Below are 19,448 nucleotides of genomic sequence, written 5' to 3'. Positions count from 1 at the left end.
ATGGATCAGCCAGGTGGCATCATTGATGGCGTCAAGTGTGGCAGCGGTAGTGAGGTTGGCCCAGGATCGGACATTGTTTCGTTCTGTGCATAGGGTCGCTATGAGTCGGTTCCGACTCGATGGCACCTGACAACAACAACAGTAATAATAAAGGTCACATTTTGGCTCTTGTTGTTGTTGTTAAATGCTGTTGAGTCAGTTTCGACCATAGTGACCCTGTATTGGGTTTCCAAGGAGCAGCTCTTGTGGTGTTGTATTAGTATTCTTCAGCTTGAACTTGCATATGAGCAATTGATGGTCTCTCCCACAGTTGGCCCTGACCTTTTTTGCCTGATGATATTGTTTTTCTCTGTCATCTCTTCTCACAGATGTAGTTAATATGATTTCTGTGTATTCCATCCTCTGAGGTCCATGAATTCAAAAAAAGGTAATCGCATTGAATAAATCATTGGTTCATCATTCATAAGTCATTATAGGATCTCCAGCATTGTTTCTATCACTAAAACAATAATTTCCTACTACTGATTTCTTTTTTTTCAGCTTTCATATTTCAATCACAAGTAATTATCAATGTATCTTGATTGCAAGTTTGGTCATTTTCAGATTGAAGAAGTTTGTAGAATTCTTCAGTTGTATCATCACTAACTGGTGTGGTGCTCCTTGTAAACCCTACACCCTGTGAGTTGGAATCAACTGGACTTCACGGCAACTACAACAAAGCTTTAGTGTTTGTTACATAAATTGAATAAAGACCAGTGGTATTAACTGGGCTTTCTTATAGCCGTAGGGATATTATATATGGATCTTGAAATGTTCTTTTTCACGAAGAATGTGAACCCTTTCCTCTATAATTTATTGTTCTAAGCATAGTGAACTTTATGATAATCTGATTCAAAATGTACAATAGCAGTGTATTTTAGCTCAGTAATGCCTACAATATTGATGTTTATACATTCCATGTTATTTTTGACAGCTTTAAAATTTCTTGGGTTAATAGTTCGTATATTCTACGTTGATATTATTAATAGTTATTTGCAGCTGCTTCTTCCCAATTTGAGTTGTGTCCCATGAGAACATTAAGGTTCCTAAAGCTTTACTCCATGTCGTTAAGGTAAACTCCACTTCTATGAGGTAGCTCTTCCCTGACATAATTTGTGAGTGCCTTCCAACCTGAGGGTCTCATCATCCAACACTGTCTATCTGGCAGCGTTCTGCTATTGATGAGGTTTTTAGTGGCTAACCATTCAGAAATGATCCACTCCGCCGTCTTTGTCTGTCTTAGACTGGAAGCTCAACTGAAACCTATCCACCATGAGTGACCTTACTGGTGTTTAAAATACCAGTGGCATTTTACAGCAGCAAATAAGTCATCACAGTATGACAAACTGACAGATAACTGGTGAGGTGGTGTCTTTAGTTATGGGGCTGCTGCTGGTGGTGGTGGTTATGTGCCGTGGAGTCAGAACCTACCCATAGCGACCCTGTACAGGGTTTCCGAGGTTGTAAATCTTTACAGGAGCAGAAAGCCTCATCTTTTTCCCACGGAGCAGCTGGTAGTTTCGAACTGCTGACCTTAAAGTTCGTAGCCCAATTTGTAACCATTATGCTATCAGAGCTGCTTTGTGGGGTTGTTAGAATTTGCTAAAAATTTGAATTAGAGATGTTGAATATACATCATCAGTGTTCGTGATATCTTATTATGTAGTCTTCTTGTTAGGTGCAATCAAGTTGGTACCAACTCATAGCGACCGTGTATGCACAATGGAACGAAACACACCCTGGCCCTGTGACAACCTCACAATTGTTGCTATGTTTGAGCCTATTGCTGCTGCTTCGGTGCCAGTCCATCTCCTGAGGGTCTCCCTCTTTTTCTCTGACCCTCTACTTTACCAAACATACTATCCTTCTCCAGGAACCAGTACCTCCTGATACTATGTCCGAAGTATGAGAGACAAAGTCTGGTCATCCTGGCTTCCAAGGAGCACTCTGGTTGTGCTTCATCTGACACGGATGAATTTGTTCTTTTGGTAGTCTGTGGTACTTTTCAATATTCTCAAACACCACCACTCAAATGCATGAAATCTATGGTCTGTTGTATTCACTGTCCAACTTTCACATGTTTATGAGATTTTTTGAAAATACCATGGTTTGAATCAGGCATACCTTAGTGCTCAAACTGACATCTTTGCTCTTCAACACTTTAAAGAGATATTGTGCAGCAGATTTGCCTAATGCAGTGCATCATTAAATTTCTTGACTGTTGCTACCACGAGTGTTGATGTAACATTTTAATTGTTTTTTCTTTTCAGTATTTATCAGATAAGTGCTGGACTGCTAGCCACAAGGTCATCGTTTCAAACCACTAGCCACTCCTCAGAAACCCTGTACAGGGTATCTATGAGTCAGAACTGACTTGACAACATGTAACAACAACACTATGGTTTTGAGATTAATTACCCTTGTTTCTTTCCTCCAAGGTGCTTAGACTGCATTGTGATATATACTAAATTTGTTAACTCTGTAAGACAGTAATTTCTTCATAGTTTTGTTCTTAGAGCATTATGTGTATTAACGAAGATTATACATTTAATACTTGTATTTAATTTTTAAAAATTCATACAAGAATGTGTGTATGTATGTGTGTATTTCATTCCTTCCTTCCAACATCGTTTTTCCCTCTCTTAATCTAACTAGTATTGACAATTTTTTGTTCCTTCATAAGTATTTTTATGTATTATCTACACATACAGATATATAGATATTTTAATAAATTATTTGAATATGTTGTTGTTAAGTGCCATCGAGTTGGTTCCTACTCACAGCGATCCTATATGGGGTTTCCAAAGGGCAGCTGGTAGGTTTGAACTGTTGACCTTGTGGTTCGCAGTCTAGTGCTGATCCTGTAGTTCCACACCAGAAGTCTATTTGACATATAGCATTATGTTATATATTTCTGTCCCTTGTTGATTTAAATTTAGAAAATTTCTTGCTTAATCCTTTGCCATGGATTCTTGATATTCTGTAATATGGATGTGCCATAATTTTTTCATCCTACTAATGAACATTTAGACTGGGTTCATTTTAAATTTGTTATACTGCTTTAGTAGACAGGGAGGGGAAAATAAATATTCCTCATATGTAGAATCTGTCAAAACTAACATGTATGGAGATTTGGCATGCATTCTTTTATTGCCATTAAATAGTCTGATAGTATATTTTACTTGCGATCCAGTTTTAACTTTTAATTGTGCTTGCAACTAGAACTGTCCATTGAAATTCTGATATATTTTTTGTAAATTAGTTTTGTTGTTGTTATGTGCCATGGAGTTGGTTCCGACTCATAGCAAATCCTGTACAGGGTTTCCGTGGCTATAAATCTCTACAGGACCATGGGACAGCTGGTAATTTCAAACTGTTGACCTTGAGATTAGCAGTCCAATTCGTAACCACTATGCTACCAGAGCTCCTTTTAGGACTTAAAAAATTATAGGTAATTTTTTGGTGTGGTGCGATCTTAGAGTGTGTTATACTAAGTTTTGTTTCTAATTTCAGGGATTAGGAGCAGACAGCAAGAACCTGTACCCTTTCCTGCTTCCAGTTATTCAACTGAGCACAGATGTTTCTCAACCTCCACATGTTTATCTTTTGGAAGATGGTTTAGAATTATGGTAAGAAGAAAACTTGATTTTCTCTGATCCTCCCTATTCTTATGCTAGAAGTAAAGGTCATGCAACAAGGGTTTAGAAACACTGCATTTTAAACAAGATATAAAGTTAATGTCCCCAAATTGAGTAACAAGACTCCTTGCCAGCTGTCACCCAACATACACTTACAACAGACAAGGGGAAATCTTAGTCGGAACTCAACTGCATTTCATCTTTTGGAATTTGACATGTAAAATGGTAATTATGATAAATTCTCCAAACTAATTGACTCAGAATTCCCAATCTGTTAAATGAGATGCTTTGGTGGATGTTGGTTATTTCTTAAGATCTTGACTATTTTACTTTAATTAGTGTTGAGATAGCATGCTCCCGTGAAGGTCTTAACTTGCTATTTTACGTTCTGCTCCCGTAAAGATTTAAAGCCTCAGAAATCCTGTATAGGTCACTTTGAGTTGGTCGCTATGGTGGTGGTTGTTGTTAAGTACCGTCGTGTGGATTCTGACTCATAGTGACCCTGTATAGGGTTTCCTGGGAGTGGCTAATGAGCTTGAACCACCATTGTTGCAATTCAAACCAACCTTGCAGTCCAGCACATTGACCTACAGCACCAATATGTGGTGGTTGTTGTTGTTGTTAAGTGCCATCGAGTCGGTCCGACCCATAGCGACCCTGTACAGGGTTTCCAAGGGTGTAAATCTTTACGGGAGTAGAAAGCTTCATCTTTCTCCCGCGGAGCGGCTGGTAGTTTTGAACCGCTGACCTTAAGATTTGCAGCCCGATTCGTAACCACTACGCTACCAGAGCTCCTATATATGGTGGTAAGAGGTATAAAAGTCTGTTTCTGTATTGGCTGGTCAGTGCAGTAAACCTTTGCTGAATGCCTACTATGTTTAAGTAATTGTGCCATAAAGTCCTTTTGTTTATTTTACTGACACCAGCAAGCTTCTTGTGGGATAAACTTTTTCAATTTTTCACAATCCATGAAAAGCTAAAAATTCCAAGATTCTAGTATTTATATTGGTGTTATAAAGCAAACCACAGAGTTAAACCATGGGGGAGAATTAACATTTGTGGCTGTTTTTCCTACCATGATTGTTTCCTTCCCTCCTATTCTTTATTTTCCTATTCTTCTCTTCTTTCCTGTCTTACTCCTTAGATGTCTAGGAATGAACATCTTTGATTCTGAGTAATTGTCTTTGGTGTAATTATAAATTAATGATCTATATCAGAATACTGGAGTACGTGGGTGGCACAGATTGTTATATACTGGACTACTAACTGAGTGATAGGCAAAGGTGCCTCAGAAGTAGTTGTCATTAGGTACTGTTGAGTTGGTTCTGACTCATAGCAATCCTGTTTAGGGTTTCCGAGGAGTGACTTTTGAGTTTGGACCACCTTGGAAGTATGATATAGTAATTTTCTTCCTAAAAGTCACAATCTTGAAAACCCTTGCGAGTGCAGTATTCTACTCTGTACACTTGGGGTCATCATGAGTCAAAACTGATTTGATGTTCTCATGTGGTGCTGTAAGACTGCTTCCTACAAGGTTGGCAGTTCAAAGCCAACAGCCTCTCCTCAGAAACTCTATAAGGCTTGCTATGAGTCAGAACTAGTTAGGCGGCACTTAACATCAACAATAATAGCATCAGAATATTAGCTAATGGTTTTGCAACATAACCCAACTTTGAAATAAAGAGGGCATTGCTATGTTTCAGAAAAAGTTTTTTTGCAAAAACAGTTTGTTGACTCTATTTGAACCACAGCTTGTATTTTGACAACCACTGCTCCAGATTTCAACTCATAAGGCCCCTTATAGGACAGAGTTGAAGCTCTTCATGGGGTTTCCAAGGCTGTTCTGTTCATCACTACGGAAACAGACTACTACATTTATTTCGTGTGGAGAGATTGGTGGGTATGAACTGCCTATCTTTCAGTTAGTTATCAGCCAAGTGCTTAACCATTATGCTACCAGGCTTCTTAAGAAATGTTGCTGATGTTAAGTGCCACTGATTCAGTTCTGACTCATAGCTACAGACTTAATCGATTAATGTGTTTTTGAAAGGTCTATACATTTTAAAAAGACAACTTACACATGTAATAATAACATTGCATTTCTCTATTTTGGTAATTTATTTTTTCTTAACTCTGTATATGCTCTAAGGAGCTTTGGTAGCATAGTGGTTTTGAATCGGGCTGCTAACCTACCAGTGGTTCCGCAGGAGAAAGATGAGGCTTTGTGCTCCCGTAAAGATTTACAGCCTCGGAAACCCTACGCAGGGTCGCTGTGAGTTGGAACCAACTCCACGGCACACAATAATAACAACATATATGCTCTTGTACTATAGTGGATTACCAGCTGTGCTGCTAACTGCAAGGTCAGTAGTTTGAATCTACCAGTTGCTGTGCAGGAGAAAGACGAGGCTTCTGCTCCCGTAAAGATTTGTAGCCCTGGAAACACTACACAGGGTCACTATGAGTTGGAACTGACTGACTCGATTGCACACAACCATATATGTATATATATCATTTATATGTATTCAACTTTGTGTTTATAAATTATATATAAATTAATACTTTTATGTAATATATAAATAGTTTATTAAAATGTTCCAAATTTGTTTACATAAATTTCTTCATGAGTTTTTCTTAATAGGCTTAAGCTTTTACTTGAAATCATACAGATAAAAGTGTCAATCCCAATTCTATTGATATATTAGCATTGTAATGAATGATTTAATTATCTATGAGCCTGGTTTTATCTATGAAGTGCAGAAATTATCATAACTACTTCTCATGGTGGTTGTGAGAATGAAATGTTCCTAACATGTTCAGCACTTTGTCTGTATATGGCTTGTATGACATTTTCAGGTCTGGAAATGGATGCGATTGCGTTGGATGGGAAGGGCAGATAGATACCATTTTGCCCAAGGCAGAATTTTGATGAATGTGGAACATTTTGAGGTCATAAGAAGAGCCTCACAGAAGACAGAGAAGGAATGTCTTTGGATACTGGAGGAAAGTCAAGCTGGGAGAGTAGGGCAGATCATCAGTTTTACATTCAACAAATCATACACGTTGTTTCATTATAATGATTATAACCCCCTCAACGCATGTACCATCAGTTAATAGTATTTCTCTCTATTCACTTTAGCTCTTTTTTTTTTTAAACATGCAGGCATATGTCACCAGCTCTTAGTCCTCTCTTTCCATGAATCTAGAGTCCTCAGCTGCTCCCTCTTTCCATGTCTCCATCTCTGCCTCCATCTCTGGTATCGCTGCTTCTCTGGATAAGGTCTCGCATTCTGCTTGTGCTCTTCTCCCTTGATGGCCCTAGGGTCCTTTGTTTATGAACTGTAAGATTAAATACTCCCCTGTTTTTGTTAAAAACCTTCTACCTTTACAATTGTGACAGTCGCAATCAGTCATGATAACAATTACTCACTGTTGAATCATAAGAATCTTATCCCCATCTCTTTTAAACAGACTCATCTGGACAAGATGAAAACTATTCAGTGGTGACTCTTTCTTCCCCATACACAACATTAAACCTAAACTTCATCTTGAAACCTTGTAAGCCAGTCAGTTTGTGCCTTTATCACCCCCTCATTTTAGCCAATGTCTAAGTTGCCCGTCCCTATCTACCCTGCATACAGAGGGGATAACATTGATATTTGAGGTGAAGACTCCTTCCTTCTCTATTGGCATTTAGAGTTACTACATGCATGAGTACAGGTCAAGTTCATCAAACTTTAGCAATTTACCCATGTTTCCTTTATCAAAAATGGTTTTGTTCTTTTTCTTTCTTTTTTTTTTTTTAATTTTCCTGTAGTCGAGTTCTGATTATCAAGCCATCGAGGCTAGGTCAAATGGGGAGAATGTATCTTAAAAGAAGAACTGGCTAGCTTTGTCACATGCTGCTGATTTGACCTAGTAAGATTACTATAGATAAGTGAATTTGACCACATGGAGACTGTAGGAGTTTCAGTGGTATGGTAAGAATAGAAGTAGAATTGGAGTAAACTGAAGAGTGAATTGTAGATAAGTAGTGACTGTAATTGTAGATAAGTAGGACTCCTCGAGTGGTGTTGTAGGATCAGCACTGGACTACAAAACATAAGACCTATCAGGTGCTCCTTGGAAACCCCATATAGGGTTGTTATGAGCTGGAATCAACTCGACAGCACTAACAACAACTAGTGACTGTAAACACTGATGATTTGTTAGAGAACTTTGTCTGTGAAAACTATATAGAAACGAAGCAGCAGCTGCTGGTGTGGGAATAGGAGGTCAAGTGGATGATTATATAGAGAAAGTGGTGGTATAGCTGAAGGAGTCAATAAGCGATCAGAGCTCAAGTGTGGAGGGGTTGATATTTGTTGCCAACAGGGACACATTATAACTGGAGGCAGGCAAGTGGAGCTCTGTATTTTGTAATGGCTTCTATTTTCTTCATAAAATAGGAAGCACTGTCATTAGTTGACACTTTGGGCCTGGTGTGTACACATAGGATCTGAGAGGTTTATGAAGAGAGAAAGTATAAAATAGTTATTTTGTAGCAGCATTTGAATTTACTGGGGATAATGCATACCAGCTGGTTTGGGTCATGAATGTAAAATAGAAACCCCTCCTATAGGTCATGTGATTTGTGTTTTTCACTGCTCTTGAGCCTTCTCACTAGTAGTTCATCCATTTTACTTAGTCTTCAGAGAACCAACCTTTGGCTTCAATTCCCTTTGTATGTTTGTTGCTATTTATTTATTGTGTACTCTTACATTTATTATTGCCTAGTTCTGCTTGTTTAGGTTTATTTTTTGTCCTTTGACAGACATACTATAGAATTAACTGGTTAATTTTCAGTCCCTCTTTCCTAAAGTTTGATGGCTTCAAAAAGTAAATGGAAAAATATTTCCACAAACTCTTTGAAGCTACTTTATATAAACATACAGTATTATGTTACTGTTAATTTAAACAGTACTTGAACAAAAGTCCTCAGATGAACAATTTTTCTTTTAGAAAATAAGGTGAGGTAATAGATACTATTGGAGTCCTTGTGCGGTGCATTAGGGTAAGCACCACAAAGTTGGCGGTTCAAACTTACTACCTGTTCCCTGGAAACCTGATAAAGGATCTCTGTGATGTGGAACTGACTCAGTGGCACTTTACAAGAGCAACAACAATCAGTATTAGTAAGCAGCCTGAAACTGTGTACCATTTAATGTAATACGCTCTTCATAAAAAATTAAGTCAATCACTTGGTTCCTTTTTCTATATGTTGTTAATGTTGTTGTAAGTGCCATCAAGTTGGTTCTGACTCATAGTGACCCTGTATAGGGTTTCCGAGGAGCAGCTGGTGAACTTGAACCGCCGACCTTGCAGTTCAAATGGCTTTGCAGTCTAGCTCATTAACCCACAGCGCTGTATCAGGACTCCTTTTTCTATATGTTGTTGTTGTTGTTAAGTGCCATCGAGTCGGTTCCGACCCATAGCGACCCTGTACAGGGTTTCCGAGGGTGTAAATCCTTACGGGAGTAGAAAGCCTCATCTTTCTCCCGCGGAGCAGCTGGTAGTTTCGAACCGCTGACCTTAAGGTTCGCAGCCCGATTCGTAACCACTACGCTACCAGAGCTCCTTTTTCTATATACTGTATATTAAATAATTACCAAAAAAACCACTCTTTTTAGATAAACTTTACTTGCTGGAGTGAATTTCACTTTTAATATATTGTAAAATTTTATTTTCTAATGTGTTACTCGGAGAGTGTTGTAGCTCTGTAAGCTAAGCACTAGACTATGAAACACAAGGTCGACAGTTGAAGCCATCCAGATGCTTCATTGGAGAAAGGTGAGGTTTTTTGCTCCTGCAAAGATGTAGAGCTGCAGAAATCTTATAAGGGTTACTATGAGTCTGAACCGACTTGATGGCACTTAACAGCAACAAACAACAATATTTTACTCTGATTTTATTTTTGTGAGAAGTTAATTGGATCCATAATTTATATTTTATAATACTGTAGGATTTTGTATCAATTATAATTGTTTTATCAGCTTGTTAGGTTTTATTCTTATTTTGTTTGTACTCAAATGGTTTCCATAAAACAGAAAGTATTCTTTAAGTATTTGAAAATTTGCTTGTGAAATCAACTGAAAATGGACCCATGATGATTGGGAGGAATCACTGGCAGTTTTGATAACATTCCCATGTTGTTCATAACTTATTACTTAATATGTATTTATTTTTGTTTTGGTCTTGTCTAGTATTACTTTTAGCATTTAGTTCCTTAAAATAACTCTTAAATGTGTATGTAGAAGTTAGCTTCTTATTATGAAAGAATTTATGATTAACATTTATTCATTATATTAGTTTCTGGATTTTTCCTAATTTTTATTTTGGAGTTTTTGCTTTCTGCATTTGTTGATACAATTTTCTAAAAGTGATTATTTTGTTGTCTTTTTTTTCTTATTAAATTTTAGACATTGTGAACTATAAATTTATCTTGGAGTATAATGGTTTTCCCTAAGTTCTGATATATGCAACTATGCAACTTTTGTTTTCTTGGTAGAAGTATGAAAAGTTTTTAAATGACTTTTTTTATTCAACATTTTTTTTTTTTTTTTTTGCTGGTTTAAAAGTATCTGGATGTGTATTGCATTGTAATTATACGTGGCTTATATAGAAGCAATTTTTTTTTTTTGACCCAACATGAATTTACTACAAAAATTTTACTACAGGTTTCATTTTTTTGAAACATATCTATATGCAGTAGTAATGCTGGTGGCTATTTTTCACTTTAAAAATTTAAATATGTATTTTATTTTAATTTTCTGGCTATATAGTTCACATTATCATTTTCTCTTTCATCATAACACTGATTTAATAAAATCATCTTCCACTCAGTTTCCTTTGTATCAGTGTCCCTTTTGATTTATACAAAAAAAAAAAATTATTCCATGCTAATAATTGTGATACACTATATGTATGTTTAAGGAGCTCTGGTAGCGTAGTGGTTACGAATCGGGCTGCAAGCCGCAAAGTCAGCAGTTCTAAGCTACCAGCTGTTCCGCGGGAGAAAGACGAGGTGTTCTATTCCCATAAAGATTTACAGCCTCGGAAATCCTGTACAAGATCGCTGTGAGTCGGAACCGACTCCACGGCACACAACAACAACAACAAATATGTTGTTTATTGTTAAGTGCCACTGAATCAGTTGTGACTTATTGGGAGCATGTATAGGATTTTCAAGGAGCAGCTGGTGGGCTTGAAACTCCCACCTTGTAGGATAAGCAGCTCAGTGTGTATCCTACATTGCCACACTATGAGTCAATATGTTGTTAAATCATTCTATAAAGAAGATGGAAGTCAAGAAGTATTGCAACCAGGGTTCTAGTTCATACACGCACAAATTTATTCCAAATACAATGTGTGTAAACATGTCTCTGTAATGAGTGGATGGCTGCAAACAAGTTTTCTAACTGATACATTTTCTTCAGTCTAGTTAGGGTGCTTTCACTCATTAATCGGAGCAGTGGCTTTTGAAGGACTCTTCTGGGTCAGGTAACTTCAAGGCGTAGAGTCAGCTCAGAAGGTTATGGTAACAGGTTTTTTTGTTTTGTTTTTTTAATTCCAAAGGGGCTCTGGTAGCGTAAAGAAGCTCTGGTAGCGTAGTGGTTACGAATCGGGCTGCGAACCTCAAGTCAGCATTTCGAAACTACCAGCTGTTCCGCGGGAGAAAGATGAGGCTTTCTGCTCCCGTAAAGATTTACAGCCTCGGAAATCCTGTACAGGGTCGTTATGAGTTGGAACTGGCTCCATGGCACACAGCCCCCACCAATCTTGATAGATTTTCTTGAAATACACAGGATGAATAAGTTTTAAGACAATGGAAAACTGCATTGAAGAATAAAAGGCCAGGAAAGTGTCACTGAGGAATTATTTTCCATCACAGTGCACTAGCTCATTCTTAGAGGGTAGTGGTACTTTCCTATGAAAATTTTGTTGGGAAACCTTACCCTATCCATGATACAGCCCTGTTCTTGCCCCCATGCACAGCAGAATGAAAAAATGTCCGATCCTGGGCCAACCTCACTACCGCTGCCACACTTGACGCCATCAATGATGCCACCTGGCCGATCCATCTCGTTGGGGGTCTTCCTCTTTTTTCTCTGACCCTGCACCTTACCCAGCATGAAATCCTTCTCCAGCAACTGTTCCCTCCGGACTATATGTCCGAAGTATGAGAGACGAAGCTTAGCCATCTTGGCCTCCAAAGAACACTCTGGCTGCACTTCTTCCAAAACAGATCTGTTGGTTTTTGGCAGTCCACGGCACTTTCAGTATTCTCCTCCAACACTACAACTCAAAGGCATCAATTCTTCTACGATCTTCCTTCTGTCCAGCTTTCGCATCCATATGAGGTTATTGAAAATACCATGGCTTGGGTCAGGTGTACCTAGTCATTAGTGAGCTGAAATGGACTGGTATAGGCCATTTTGAATCTGAAAATCACATGGCTTAGTATGCTGGAATTGACAAATTGTAGAGGAATGGAGTTGCATTCATCATCAGAACACATTTCAAGATCTATCTTGAAGTACAAACCTGTCTATGACAGGATAATATTCATATGTCTACTAGGAAGACCAGTTAATGCAATTATTATTCAAATTTATGCAGTAACCACTAAAACCAGTAATGATGAAATTGAAGAATTCTGTGAACTTATTTATTCTGAAATTGATTACACATGCAGTCAACATGTATTGATAATTACTGGTGATTAGAATGCAAAAGTTGGAAACAAAGAGAAAGGGTCAGTAGTTGGAAAACATGACGTTGGTGATAAGATGCTAGAGATTGCCTGATAGAATTTAGGAAGACTAATGACTTCTTCATTGCAAATACCTTTTTTTAAACTACCTAAAAGATGACTATACACATGGACCTCACCAGACAGAATTCACAGAAATCAAACTGACTACATCTGTAGAAAGAGAAGGTGTAAAAGCTCCATGTCATCAGCCAAACAAGACTAGAGGCAGACTGTGAAACAGACCATCAATTGCTCATATGTCAATTCAGGCTGAAGCTGAAGAAAATGAAAACAAGTCCATGAGAGCCAAAATATGACCTTGAATATATCTCACCTGAATTTAGAGATTATCTGAAGAACAGATTTGATGCATTAAACACTAAAGTCTGAAGCGCAGAAGAATTGTGGAATGACATCAGAACATCATACAGGAAGAAAGTAAAAGGTCACTAAGAAGAAAAGAATGAAGGAATAGACTAAAATGGATGTCAGAAGAGACTGAAATTTGTTCTCCATTGTAGAGATGCTAAAGCGAATGGAAGAAGTGAGGAGGCACAAGAGCTGAACTTCTAAAGGTCAGCTCAAGAAAACAAAGTCAGTTATTAATAATATGACCTTGAACATACCCCATCTGAATTTAGAGATCATCTCAAGAACAGATTAGATGGATTAGACACTAATGACAGAAGAGTCATGAAATGATATCAAGAGCATCATACAAGAAGAAAGCAAATGATCATTTGAAAGACTGGAAGGAAAAGGCCAAAATGAATGTCAAGAAGAGACTCTGAAACTTGCTTTCCAGTGTATAGTAGCTAAAACAAATGGAAGAAATGAGAAAGTAAAATAGCTAAACAAAAAATTTCAAAGAGCACCTTGAGAAGACAAAGGCAAATATTACAACAAATTGTCCAAAGACCTGGTATTAGAAAACCAAAAGGGAAGAACACACTCAGTATTTCTCAAGTTGAAAGAAATGAAGAAAAAAATCAACCCTCAACTTGAAATATTGAAGGATTCTATGGGAAAATACTGAATGATGCAGAAAGCTTTGAAAGTAGATGGCAGAAATATACAGAGCCACTTACACCAAACAGGTATGGTCGATGTTCAACCTTTTCAAGAGGTAACATATGATCAAGAACCAATGGTACTGAAAGATGAATTTCAAGGTGCAATGAAGGACTTGGCAAAGAACAAGGCTCTGTTAATTGAAATCTTTCAACAAACTGATGCGGCACTAGAGGCAGTCACTCATCTATACCAACATATTTGGAAGACAACTACCACTTGATTGTAAGAGATCTATATTTGTGCCCATTCCAAAAAGAGGTGACCCAATGGAATTAAGAAGCTTCGGACAATATTATTAATATGACAAGTAAGTATTGCATGGCTGCAATATTACATAGGTATCTGCCAGAGGTTCAAGCTAGATTCAGACTGGGACATGGTATGAGGAATATCATTGCTTGTGTCAGATGAATCTTGGATGAAAGCAGGGAATGTCAGAAAGATGTTTTCCTGTGCTTTATTGACTGTGCAGAGGCTGTCTGCATTGTGGATCCTGTCAACCTATGGAAACATTTTAGAGAATGAGTATTTTGAAATACTTAATTGTGCTCATGAGCAAACTGTATATAGACCAAGAGGCAGTTATATGAACAGAACAAGGGAACACTGACTGGTTTAAAATTAGGAAAGATGTGCACCAGGCTTGTATTATTTCACTATACTTATTCAGTGTATATGCTGAGCAAATAATTTGAGAGGCTGGATTATATGAAGAAGAATGTAGCATCAGGATTGGATTAAAACTCATGAATAATCTGTGATATGTAAAGGATATAACCTTGTTGAAATCAAAGAAGACTTAAAATACTTACTGATGAAGATCAAAGCCCACAGCCTTTGGTATCCATTTCTCCTCAAAGAAAAAACTCTTCATCACAGTAAATGGAGAAAAGATTGAAGTAAATGACTTCATTTTGCTTGGATGAACAATCAACACTCATGGAAGCAGCAGTCAATAATTCAACTGACATACTGCATTATGCTAATCTTCTGTACAAGACCTCTTCAAAGTTTTGAAGAGCAAAGATGTCAGTTTGAGGACTAAGGTCACCTGACCCATGTCATGATATTTTTAATAGCCTCATAAACATGTGCAAGTTTGACAATGAGTAAGGAAGACTGTGGAAAAATTGATGCATTTGAGAGATGATGTTGGAGAAGAATATTTTAAGTACCATGAACTGCCAAAAGAACAAACCAATCTGTTGGAAGAAGTGCAGCCAGAATGCTCATTGAAAGCCATGATGGTGAAACTTTGTCTTTCATACTTCAGAAATTATCAGGAGGCCCTCATCCCTAGAAGGACATCATATTTCATAGAGGGTCATCAAAAAGAGGAAGACCTCTATGGAGATGAATTGGCCCAATGGCAGCAGCCGTGAGCTCAAGCGTGGCAATTGTCTTGCGGTTGTCGAAGGACGTGGCAGTGTTTGGTTCTGTTCTGTGTAAGTTTGTTGTGAGTTGTTGGTTCCAATTCAGTGGCATCTAACAACAAGAAAAACTGATGTTAATATTGACATATTTTCTTTGTTTAGATCTTATCTAATTGTATTTAAGTTAGTTGTCAAATCATTCAAGTTGAGTATCTTTATTTATCGTCATTTCGTTTTTGCTCTTCTTTGAAATGCCTGTTCATTTGTTTTGTCCATTTTTTCTTACTGACTAATTTTGGATATTATTCTTTTAGTTATTACTCCTTTGTCAGTTATGTAGATGCAAAATATTTTTCCCTAGTACACATTTTACTTTTTAAACTCTATGGGTAGTATTTTTTTTTAAATGTTTTATTGTGAATTATGTGATAGTTTACATGGGAGAACATTAGTTTTACATTCATCCTATCGTATTATCATTTAATTGCTATGGTTACAATCCCCTCCATGCATCATCAACCAACCAGAGGATATACACTACAAGCCTGTCCCCCGGTCATCAGCACACAACCTCTCTCCCCCTCTGTGTCTAAAGTCCCCAACAGTTTCATTTCTCCACATCATCGTCTCTGCCTCCAGCTCAGGCATCACTGCTTCTCTGGGTAGGGTCCTGCTCTCCACTCTTCTCCCTTGATGGTCCCAGGACCTCCACTCCTAGGCTGAAAAGTTAATCACTCCCCTCCTTGTTACAAAAAGTCTCTCTTTACAACTCCAACCCTCACAAGCAGTCCTGGTAACAATTATTGTATCACAAGAGATCCATCCGCATTTCATTTCATCAGCCCCGCATAGACAGATTGTATACTACTTAGTGGAGATTCTACCTTCCTCCATGCCCTCTGAATCTAGGTTCCCTTTTGAAAGCTTGTAAGCCAGTCACTTCTTGCCTTTGTAGCCCCCCCCATTTTGGGTAGCCATTTTCCAAGTTGCCCATCCCTGTCTACTCTATGTATGGAGGGGGTGGGAATGATCCTTGCTATAAGGATTTGCTCCCTCTTTTGAGCTACTGCATCCATAGGTATAGGTCAGGTTCATAAATTATATCAGATTACTCTTTTTATCCTCTTCTTTCTTCTTCTGGTTGTCCAGTCATTGAAGCCAGGTCAATGGGTATTATCTGCAAGTGTGGGTGTTCTTGTGCATATGCCCTCTCTTCTTATCTGCTGGACTCTTGACTCTCCACTCTAGTCCTCTGTGGCTATGTCACTGACTATGGGCCCAAGAGTCCCCAGGTCTTGCCACACTACTGGCCAACTAGGTCTCCACCCGGTTCACAGAAGTCTATTGAACATTGTAGGGCTTAGCTGCCTATAGCTTCATTGCTGTTTTTCCCTCACTTCCCCTATCGGTGACGAGCGTGGTCACCAATCAGAGCGTGTATTCCCATTGAGTCTTAGTCTGGGAAGGGGTTTGCACTGAGGGGACCCGGCCACTTGCCTTGATGTTTCCTGGGCAAGCATCTTGTTTATTCTTGTAGTAACAGTCGGTCTGCCTATGTTGTTTTGTATTTTTCTTTCTTTCAAGAAGTATCTTCTGTTCTTGTAGTCACTCCAGGCTTGTCTTTTCAAGTGGAAATTTCCCATCTCTGAAGATCTGGATGTGGTTCAGGCTTCCATCTATAGTCTTATGTATTGCAGGGGCTCCGCAGGAAGCCTCCTTCACTGGGCACGTTGTAGCCCCATTTTAGGTATTCCAATCAGTTATAGGCAGAAGACGGACTTAACAAGCTTTCTATGGTGATGTTTCTGGCTATTCCTTTCTCTCTATGGGGGAGTATCTTTTGTAAAATAATTATTTTTCCCTTTGGGACAAACCCCCGTCCAAGACTGAAACTCAAAGGGAACACATGAATAGGCATGTAAGCTTGCTGGTGACCACATTGGTGTACTGGTAAGTGGAAGAAGGGGAAAGGCAGCATTGAAGATAAGGGCTGAGTTTGACCACATGGATGACGGATAATTTTTTATTAGAAAAATAATTTTTATAACTTTCTGTCTTATGTTTATTCCTTCATTTGAGACAGTTTTTAAATGTAGATAATTATGTTAACAACATTAATGAGGATGAATGTGATTTAATCATTTGTTTTTTCATCCTAGGTTAGTCACACTGGAAAACAGCCCATGTATTACACCAGAGTTACTTCGTATATTTCAGAATATGTCACCACTTCTTGGTATGTTTTACAGAATACACTCATATATTTTAATTTGGGGGCGTTATAACTGACTAAATTACAGCTTCTTTTCTATTAAAGTCACTGAGATTGATTAAAAAGGTTAAATCGTATCACGATTTCTAGATATAACTTTTTGGAATTATTTCTCCTTATTAAAGAAAAAGCCATTACTATGTAATTAATTCCTCACCATATAACTCTATGTGTGACAGAGTAAAACTGTACTACATTGAGTTTTCAATAGTTTATTTTTAGAAGTAATCACCAGACCCTTTTTCTGACGTGAATCTGGGTGAACTTGAACTTCCAACCTTTAATAAGCTGCCAAGTGTGTTAACTGTTTGTACCATCCAGGAAACAAGGACGACTCCTTGTTAAAGAATAAACTCTAAATTGCAGTAACTTGTGAGAAATTTTTTAATAGAGATGAAAAAATGTTCTTTGGAAACTTTAATTTTCAATGAAACTCAAACCTTGTCTAGTAATATTCCCATGTATGGCAGTTCTATGCGTATTTGCAAGGTTATATTATAAAACTGTTTCTGTATGCCATGATTTTACCCAGCTTCCTTTACAAAGTGATTTTACAAATGAGTATTCCAAATAAGCTTTGTACATCTTTCTCTAGTTTTGCAAAGGAACCACCATTATGAAATATTAGGAAATTAAATTTATCGGTTGAATTATTTATTACATATCAACTGTAACATTATGAAACTCCATGTTTAGTAAGCAGTAGTTTTGGCATAGGCACTGTAGTAGTCGTCGTCTCATAATCTTCCTGGATGAGATAAAATTAAATCCATTTCACCATTTTGAACATTTATTCTAATGACAATTGAAAGGCAATACTTTTCTGTTACATATCAGCTACTGTTCACAAGTGAGCAATTATTTTAAAATTTCTTTTTATGATATTCTGTCTGTAGGATTTGTTTTCCTATTATAGGTTTCCATCTAAATTCATGGAATATTTAAAAAATTATATACAATGTTAATGAATAGCCCTTTGGCCCTTTTTCGATTTGCAAAATAATACCTTCTTTTATTTTTTATTTATAACATATAGTGCAAAATCTGTAAAATTTTAAAATCTGTTTAGAAGCCCTCATTCTTCAAGACTCATCCATGAAGCATCTCTGATTCCTTCATTAAAACTTTGGGTAAACTAATGAGAAAGCATTTGTGCAGGAAAATGTTCGGAATAAAGTCATAATTGTTATGGCAATATCTAAAGATTTTTGAGTGAAAGCACTTACTTGTGATACTTTTTTTAGTGGAAAAAATATTACTAAGGTTTAATGATGTACCAGAAAAGTAGACTCACATTTTGAAAATATCATAAATGTGGACTAAAACAGTTTCAACTGTTAAAAAAAATTTTCCTTTCCTCATTTGTTGGATGACCATGGTGGCTGGATTATGTCCCTCACATTTTCTCTGAGTTTTTCTCTTCTTCTGCTCCATTCCTCAGAATCAGGTGAGATGTCAAATAATACCAAGATAACCATTTGTTTTCCCATAAAAAGATATTTGTTATTTATCATCTAGCATCTCCATGTAAGGGAATAATTCATAGATGAAGTTAGTGCCTCTAGGCCAGTCACTTATTAACAACTCTCCTAGGAAAAGTGAATTCTGTTTCCTCAGTCATCCCAGGGAAATAATAACTTCTTCCCTTTCCTTTATTATCTAGTGAAAGCCTTTCTAGTTCTAGTCTTTCTAATTTAGAGACCACATACAGTGCCATTCTGGGTTATCCATAATACTTCTTTACAGTTAATTTAGGGATGGAAACCTTAAGCAGATCCATTATCCACTGTGTTTTGTAAAAGAAATCAGCCTCCCTTATATGGGTAACTTCACATGGTGGCCTTTTGTATACCATCCCAAATTCAGCAGGCCTTGCCTCATAGTGCAAAATTCCCATAGACTTAAGGGAGGGAGATTTAGGAGCCAGAAGGAAGTGAATGAACAAATAAAAAAACATATGACACTACTTTTATTGCAGGTTTCAGTAAGTGTTAAGTGTAGTTCTTTTATTTTAAATATTTTATTGTGAAAGTTCACATAGGAAATTAGGTTCTCATTTAACTATTATTATTTATTACACAGATTGTTCAGAGACATGGGTTACGTGTTTCAATGTTTTAACATTCTCATTCATTCTCTTGTGGATGTTTCCCTTTATGTAATCTGGTTTCTTTGTCCCTCTACCCTTTCATCTTTCTTTAGAGTAATTGTTGACCATTTTGTAGTATACTTTTGCTTTGTAATTGATGTATAGTCCT

General features: G+C 37.4%; 1 protein-coding gene across 1 annotated transcript in view; it reads left to right on the top strand.

Annotated features, from left to right (window-relative positions):
* IPO11 (importin 11) overlaps window positions 1–19,448 on the top strand; it is a 295,618-nt gene that overhangs the window by 148,024 nt on the left and 128,146 nt on the right. Inside the window, exons 19-20 of the mRNA XM_006876193.1 lie at window positions 3,553–3,668; window positions 17,078–17,154. Of these exons, the coding sequence (XP_006876255.1) occupies window positions 3,553–3,668; window positions 17,078–17,154 (193 nt within the window). The remainder of the gene's footprint in view (window positions 1–3,552; window positions 3,669–17,077; window positions 17,155–19,448) is intronic.

The sequence above is a fragment of the Chrysochloris asiatica genome, unplaced genomic scaffold (assembly GCF_000296735.1).
Source record: "Chrysochloris asiatica unplaced genomic scaffold, ChrAsi1.0 scaffold00362, whole genome shotgun sequence".
Taxonomy (NCBI): Eukaryota; Metazoa; Chordata; class Mammalia; order Afrosoricida; family Chrysochloridae; genus Chrysochloris; species Chrysochloris asiatica.
This window is presented reverse-complemented; position numbering and strand designations above follow the sequence as displayed.